The sequence below is a fragment of the Magallana gigas genome, chromosome 6 (assembly GCF_963853765.1).
Source record: "Magallana gigas chromosome 6, xbMagGiga1.1, whole genome shotgun sequence".
In the NCBI taxonomy this organism is placed as follows: domain Eukaryota; kingdom Metazoa; phylum Mollusca; class Bivalvia; order Ostreida; family Ostreidae; genus Magallana; species Magallana gigas.
In genome coordinates, this window is record NC_088858.1 from 49523632 (window position 1) to 49532333 (window position 8702).

The window sequence follows — 8702 nt, forward strand, 5'->3', positions numbered from 1 at the left end:
ACATTAATGAGAAAATCTTGACAACAAATTTTCCACCACAAATGTTTTGGTGGTATTGCAACACATGATTGTCTTCCAAAATGATTTAGTGTGTTTTAATTGCTATACGATACACATCAGATATATACCGCCATTAAGATACACCCCAAGGCATATCTTTAAAAACGAAAACAAATTAAAGCATTTCAGCATACAGAGTAAAAATACACAACTGATTGACAAAAAACAAGGTCGCAAAACACATTTAAAGCACGCTTTAAAAAATAGGATTTTAAAAAAAATAGGATTTCTGATTCGAGAACACCATAATCAACCAACAAGGTGTTACGCATTAGATACGAAAACCTTGACAGTATCAAGTCAAAAACAAACAGTTAACATGAACGAGTTCTGTGCTTGGTGATAATCTTGGCAAGCTGACCATGGACCCTATAAAATTGAACTGATAAATTCGCCTGCATCTAGCATCAAACATTTCAGTACTAAAGTAGTAAATTGATACTTGGTTATTAAACATAATAATCATACAAAATAGCAATTATACTACGAAATTTAAAGAGTTCCTTTAACGAGGAAAAATGAATCAGTTTATTTACTTAACTAAACATTATGTTTTGCTGAATAGCATCTAACGACTGCAGACAATTACGACATTTGCAGATGGTGTTAAAGTGAAACAGTAAGTTACATGTAAAGCAATTCTTATTACCATGTTATTTTACAGGTATCTATTTCAAAGGTTTTATATACAAATTAATGAAATTATCAGCACAGTTCACAGACCATTTGCTGTTACAGTGTAGGCGTCAGAGTCCCATTAAATCATAATGAATAGTAAGTGTGGAGTTTTTCCTATCCTTTCAAATGTTAAATACACTGTAAAACGTCATTTGATTATCATGTGCTTCTGATAGATTACCTCTATATATCCATGTAAAAAATGTTAAACCGGTCGATACAACAAGGCAAAATTTAACAAATATAAACTATACTACAAAACATATCAGCCGTAAACAATGTACATTATGCTTAAATATTAAGTTAGTTCTTGGATGGACATAAGATGGATTAATGCTTATGATGAAGAACGGACATAAAATGACGTCTCATTTTCGTAAAATCGGGCAGTTTATTTTTACTCTTGGTGCAATGATTCTCCTCTCTCCAGCTGTTTGCGGATGGAAACACATGTAGAACAACCCTGCACTGATCACGTGACCCACGATCCCTATCGGGGCCACCACCAATACGTAACAATCGGGAGGCGGGAGTCTGTCGTCTGCTAGCCATACTAACAGCGCCACCATAACCAGATTTTCTGCGTAGTACACCACGTAGTAGATAAAGGTCAAATATCTGGTTTTACCTTCCTTCAGATTGATGAACGAAAACAAACCAATAAATCCAAGAATAACCAAGAAAGCATACTGGAGAATAGGCACTCCGCACCCTTTGGATTGGCCTTGTTGGTCATCGGTTTTATTTTCCGCTTTATTTTTCCCGGGAGTCGCATCGCCATTTTCCGTTTCCGTTCCGCTGGCTTTAACATCGCCATTTTCCGCCGAACTTGCTTCGTTTTCCTTTGCAGGTTTTTCCTCGGATGGATCATCGCAAATTCCGGCTAACTCCGCCTTCATGAAACGATACAACAGCACGACAAAAATTACATGCGGTACGGCAACAATGAAAACCCAGGGCTTGAAATAGGCTGCACACAGCCCCAGAAGGATGTACCGGGGGCCCAACTCAAACATGCGCCAGAGGAGATAGAAGAAGGAGGACACATAGTCGACGTTCTGCTTGTCTTTCTGGGCCTTCCTGTTTGCTCGATAGTAGGTCGTTATGATCAGCGATGTTGAAACCCACGACGCCAGCAGAGAGGACACTGAAACACGCCATAAACAGTATATTAAGAATGTTTGGTGATGTATTGAATTATTTTAAAAGAACCACAAAAAAAAACCCCGAAAGATTATCTTTTTAACTCAGTAAGAAATACACCAGAAGGCTCATGAGCTATATTGTTCACTGGTTTACACATTTTATGCCTCACTATTTGTTGGGAAGGAACGGTCACTGTTTGATATACAATATATAGAAGCATTTAGGGAAGTACAGGTATTTCTAGAGCAGTTGATTTTTTTTAAACATCCGCCCTATTATTAGTACTAATTTTTTTCTTCCTTTGAAATTAAATACAGGTGATATGATCATATGATTTGACTGCTCATATTTCATATTAGTGCACCATGTATCAAATCCTGACTATTAATTATGAATAGTACATGCACAACACAACACTATTTTATAATTAGTCAACTCAGTCCTAAACTCAAATCATTGTGAGAAAAGTACGTAAATTCGAGGTCAAAACTCAGACTTGATACCGAGTATCAACTTAACTGAGAAAAGTTGGAGACGGCAGGCCCGGGCGAGCTAATCAATTAGTTTTAACGTCGTTATACAATTGGTTTATAATAACCGAATTAATGTTTTATTTAACATGTGGATTCAACAATATTATGTAAAACAATTGCAATTTGAACAATGGTCAGACACGTCTTTAAATATTGTACAATACTTTTTAACTTTTACAATAATTTTGACAGAGGAAACGCATTTAAAAATTTAATCCTGATTTCAGGTTTACCACCTTTTGTTTGAATTATATACTTTAATAATTTATTTCTGTCTTGTTTCTTTGACTCCAAGGATATTTCACTCATACTAGTATATCACCAGTTACTGTTTGAGGCCATTGAATCATTATCAGGCAACACCGACCAGCCAGAACTTAACTACAGGGAAGTATTGTTTTACAGAATACCAACAGGAAACTTTTCTTTGAGGTGTTTAAATAGGAATATGAATTTAGTGGTGTGATGAAACGTACATGTAGTATATAGTTTAGCTAGAAAGCGTAATTTAGCCATGCATATTTACATGTATAGCTAAAGCTAGGTGACTTTACATGGATTTGGGACAACTATCCAGAGACCGATTTATATTTCAGTTGCAAGTATATATTCGTCCATCTGGTAACACCCGGTGCTTTTAAATTAACCTTTATTTAAGGCAATTCATAACGGTCGACTGGTCGGGGACATTAAACAGTTATTCAGATAACCTTCAAGCGATTTTGTCAGACGTTAACGTCACATAGGTTAAATCATACTGAGTGACATGGATACGAGGGATGAATGGGTAGGCTGTAACGCTGTGTTGCTTAGATATATTCAAACACAACACCGTCCAACTTCTCTGTTAAAACTTAAAAGATAGGATCTGTAATTACTTACGTATAGGGAAATCTGTGATGTAATATTGGTTGTCGGCCGCTATGAAGATTTGGAGAATAAGTTGAAGAGCAGACTCCAGGAAGCCGTCGATCAGCCCCAGAATGGTGGCGTCTCGTTTCTCCTCCGTCGCCCGCTTCCGCAGTCTTTGGGCCTTGGCACTGTTCTCCTTGTCCCTCTCCATCCTGATGCTGTGTGAGGCGTTGTAGATGTACTCCGCCTGTCTGAAATACACAAACACAGTTATCATAAAAACATATAGTGTGATGTCATAGAGTTAAACTGTATATATAAAACCGATTTAGCCAGAACAGTTAGCAATGGTTAAACTGGGATTAGGTTAGAGGAGGGGTTAGTAAAAGTTCTGGAACATTTACTACAATAAACTAATACGTTCAAACCGAAAGTTAAATTGCTACAATAATGTGATATAGCAGTTAGTTCAAAGTGAAAGCAAACCTTATCATTCTTACCTCCACAAACGCCCCAGCTGGAGAAACGAAAGTAAGATCCTAAACAGATACAGGGTCCTGGCATGCTTGTACTCATGACGTATGTCCCTCTTGTAGTACATCTTGTACCAGATCATTGAAATAATACCAGATATGACGGAGGGCACAATGATGAACCCCGCCGTCAGATACAGATGGGACCATCTCTGTTCTGTGTAGTAGTAGATCAACAGCCGAATGTCTGTACCGTAGTCAATCGCAAAAGTCAAAAAACCAATAAAAGCCAAAATAATGTCCTTAATCTGGAATTTCGGCGGCCAGTCTGGTTTGTCAGAGGGTTTGGTTTTGATTGTGAGACAACAGAGGGTACTGTTGCCGTCATCATCGCCTTCATCAGCATTCTCAGTAGTTACCTCCCCCTCAGCTTTACGGGAAAGGAGGGGTTTCTCTGCTGTGACGTTTTCCGCTGTATCGTAGTCCGGGGCGGGGTGTTGATCAGATGGGGTGTTTTCTTGTACATCCTCCAGGGATTGGGTTTTCGCTACTTTCGCTTTGTTGTCATCCGCGACTGGTTTTTGAACTTTGGGTTCTGTTTCAGGAACATTATCATCCACAGAGATCGCTCGTCTAGCCATGGCCGCCTTAGCAAGCTCTTTCGGTTTCTCTTGCTGGCCTTTGTATATAACACTGCCCTTTAAATCCATGTCCATGATTCCTGGTGGCAATTCCACTTTTCCATCCATATCTTCATCGTTCGTTTTTTCTTGTACAGTTAGAGCTTCTTTGTCGCCCATCTTCCGAAGTTAACAACAACAGAACAAAAGCCACGCAGGATGTGAAACCGCAAGTAGGAAAATCCGCTTACCTTGGAAAACGCAATGACTCATAAGTATGTCATACCTGAGCGAGTATGGCGACACGCTCAAAACATAAAACCTCCATTGTCCTGTAATTTCGAGAGCACATATCCCATGGCGTCATGTAAATGATGGTATCTTCACCATCAATATTTTAGCTCACTCCATGATGATGTTTATTGTTGACGCAATTAATTTTATTGTTTTTATTTAAATTGTCTGATTTTTACCAATAAACGAGGAGTGTATTTTTAAGTTTCTATTTATATCCCCGTGGAGGTTTACTATTACCTGGTAAATCTGTTTCATAAGAGAACCATTCAAATGACGGCGTGTAGAACCCAGGGGCTCCATCGTGTTGATTTGTATCGATCACTTGTTTAAACATAGCTTTCAGACTACGCATTAAACATATATCTAATTGTTCAGTCATTTTAAATCAAAATCATAATTTTTTTAACATATCAATTTTTTTTTTTTAAATTTAATGTTCTTCCAGAAATGTCTTTTTAGCGTTAAAAACATTTTCCAAAGTTATAAACAAATGAAAAATGTTAAAAAAATATACTATGTTATGTAAAATAATATGCGAGTTGTAAGTTACATGTATGTTGCATTCGGAATCTATTGTTAAATTCAACCATTCAAATATTGATATCTACAAATGTATAAATCTACATATGTACAATAACGGACAGTTCGTCAGGAATTACATGCATACGGCATTTTGGATTTTCGTGTTCAAATACAATGTACAACCCGAGGGTATTAACTGTTATATTGAACAAAATCATCCAAACATTGCTCCATATTTTGATGTTAAATACACATTTGATTAATTGATTTATATATCTGATCATCTGAATAAAATACCACGTAAATTCTATTTTCTTGCCTAATTTAAAGTTGGCCCATTTACATGATTTGTTATTTTCCCTGGGATTTTAGATTGATAATGATTAAGAGCTGTTGACAAATCTCACCAAATACGGTTGCAAATATTTACAGATGAGGGGTTAAAGACACCGAAGATAATTATACAAATTGATGTTTGGTGTAAAAACAAGTGACTTTTGTGTGTATGATTGTCGAGAGGTCCATTGTACTGTCAGCAAAACTAGAAAAATGTAAATATTTACATGCACGCTTTTTTCCCTCACCATGGCGTCTTTTAGGCAATATTAGGGCCGCAGCAGTATTTTTTATTAATTTGTTATAACAGATTAGTAATTTGTTATAACAGATTATCAATTTGTTATATCAAATTATTAATTTGTTATAACAGATTAGTAATTTGTTATAACATATTATCAATTTGGTATAACAAATTAGTAGTTTGTTATAACAGGTAATCAATCTTTAATAACAAATTATCAATTTGTTATATTAAATTACTAATCTGTTATAAAAAGATTAGTAATTTGTTATAACAAATTATTAATTTGTTATAATAAATTATAAATTTGTTATAACAAGTTATCAATTTGTTAGAACAGATTATCAATTTGTTTAAACAAATCATCAATTTGTTATAACAGAATTTCAATTTGTTATAACAAATTAGTAGTTTGTTATAACAAATTATTAATTTGTTTTTACAAATTAGTATTTTGTTATAACAAATTAGTAATTTGATATATCAAATTAATAATTTGTTATAACAAGTTATCAATTTGTTATAACAAATTAATAATTTGTTTTAACAAATTAATAATAGCATAGAGATATCATAGCATTGCATAGAAATTTCATAGCATTGCATTTTTATACTATTTTTGATATGCTATGATATGTTCAATGTTCTGTTATGAGATTCCATTGCTATGCTATGATATTTGACCGTCATTTTATGCATATCTATTACAATCTCATTCTATGCTGTGCTATGAGATTACAAGTAATGTTTCGAGATTCATAAGCATGCAATGATATGAGATTCCTTTGGAATTCTGTAAGATTCCTATGCTATGCTATATTAAATTGAAATGAAATGCTTAATGATATGGTAAGCAATGCTATGATCAATGAGAATCATATGATATGCTATACGATTCAAATGCTTTATAATGTATATCTATGCTATGAAATTTAAATAACATAGCATTAAAATCATATTACATAACATTGGAATCTTGTAGCATATCACGTGATTCTCATTCATCATAGCATAACATAACCTAGCACAGCATACCATATCATGTAATCTATAGTACTATATCAAAATAATAGACTCGAATTTTTGGTCTTTAATCGAGAAATCGGAAGAATACTGTCTTTTGTTTTATATATTTTTAAAAATCATTGGTACTTGAAGATTACCAATTTGTTTTCATTTTTCTCAATTAAGCTTCGATAATTAATAATCAACGAAAATTCCTCATGATATGCTATGAGATCCAATCCTATGCAATGTAATTCCAATGATATTGTGACAATTAAAGGTCGGGCTCGGAAGAGTCGGGCTCGGAATGTATCAAGCTATTACGTAAACCGGACTTTATCGTTATGTATAATGATAGCTCCCGAGGGTAGTTCGGGTGCGTATTAGTATATAAGGCGCTGCTTAGCTGATAGTCGACAGTTTGCAGTTGAAACTCCAAGTGGGAAGATCGAAGCAGAAGCGGTGAGGTTATAAAGTTACCCTGGTATTAAGTATACGGTGTCTAGTATACTGGTTAATAGGGGAATTGTATTTAATTAAATTAATGAGAATACTTCCACAATTTCTATTGAGATCTATCTGTGTACAGGACAGATCTCTGGATCGGGACACATCCGAGACCCGCTCGCATAGGACAGGTGCCTACGGATACATACCTGCCCGGACACATACCCAGTCACCCAAATTATATTTGTTTGCCTTTTTGAATTAAGGATAGATAATCCTAAGACTAAATATCTGTATATACTGACTCGTACTTGTTAACAAATCATTTTAGTAATTATTGCTTGATCGGTTTTTATATACATATATAAACATACAATCATTTTCTTAAATCATTGTCTTGATTACGGATCTACCCAAATCTACGGACCCAAACACGTTACATAAATTGGTGGCAGCGGCGGGATTTGGGTTAGATCTAATTGATTAGTTTATTATATGCTTCTTTCACAATGTCTGGTCTACGGGCTGACATTACATACATAGAACGTCAAATAGAAAATCTCAGTCGAGAGATAGATGAGTCCATGCAATTTTTAGGTTTGCAGGAAAATGTATCTGGCACCTCGATGCCAAGACGAGTAACACGGACGAGTACACCGTTTACAGGTAGATCGGATAGGGCACTTGGTAATGTAAGTCACAGGGATGTAAGCGGAAGGCAGAACTCTGCACACAGCACAAGGATAGATGCAAACGGCCAAAATCAGACGAGAGCAAAATCAAGGAATTTTGTTAAACCTGCTACTTATGACGGTTCAGGCATGTGGAATGACTACTTATCTCATTTTGAGTCTGTGTGTCTGTTAAATGAATGGACTGAGACGGAGAAGGGGTTGTATTTAGCTTCGTCTCTTAGAGGGTTAGCTCAAGGTGTGCTGGGTAATCAGCCAAGGGATGAGAGGCAAAACTATGCAAAACTGGTCAAGGCTTTGCAGGATAGGTTTGCGCCATTGAACCAGACAGAGCTATATCGGACTCAGCTTAGAGAAAGGAGACAGAGACCATCGGAAAGCTTACCGGAGATGGGTCAGGAGATAAGGAGGCTGGTGAACCTAGCCTATCCTACAGCTCCGGACGACGTTCGTGAGATCCTGGCCACAGAACAGTTTTTAGATGGACTGCATAACGCGGAGATGCGTCTGAAGATAAAACAGGCCAGACCTAACAGTCTAAATGACGCTATACAGAGAGCCGTTGAGCTTGAAGCGTTTTACAGAGCTGAGAGCCGCCGCACTGAGAGTGTGAGAAGCGTGGATCAAGAGGATGGGTCTGGTCATGGTTCAAAGATAGATAAATTCATAGAGACAATGGAGAAAAATATGCAATATCTTCAAAAGGAAATGAAGGATATGAAACAATGGAAGTTTCAAATGCAAAAGAAGGGACGTGATACAGGGCATACCAAAGACGAAACCAGGAATACTTATGC

The 8702-nt window shown here is 36.1% G+C and overlaps 1 protein-coding gene across 1 annotated transcript; it reads right to left on the reverse strand.

Moving 5' to 3' along the window:
* Positions 1-80: 80 nt before the first annotated feature.
* Positions 81-4700, reverse strand: LOC105320001 (XK-related protein 8). Its single transcript, XM_011417752.4, has 3 exons — positions 3770-4700; positions 3300-3520; positions 81-1885 (listed from the first exon to the last, which is right to left on the reverse strand). The coding sequence occupies exons 1-3, from the start codon at positions 4540-4542 to the stop codon at positions 1107-1109; spliced, it is 1773 nt and encodes a 590-aa protein (XP_011416054.3). The 5' UTR covers positions 4543-4700; the 3' UTR covers positions 81-1106.
* Between the last annotated feature and the right edge of the window lie 4002 nt (positions 4701-8702).

What these genes read in the sequence shown, in the direction of transcription:
- LOC105320001 (XM_011417752.4), bottom strand. Translation starts at nt 4,542, where the DNA reads ATGGGCGACAAAGAAGCTCTAACTGTACAAGAAAAAACGAACGATGAA. An exon ending in CAGCTGGGGCGTTTGTGGAG is followed by an intron (nt 3,521 to 3,769) that starts GTAAGAATGATA and finishes TGTGTATTTCAG; the next exon opens with ACAGGCGGAGTACATCTACA. An exon ending in CATCACAGATTTCCCTATAC is followed by an intron (nt 1,886 to 3,299) that starts GTAAGTAATTAC and finishes GGCGTGTTTCAG; the next exon opens with TGTCCTCTCTGCTGGCGTCG.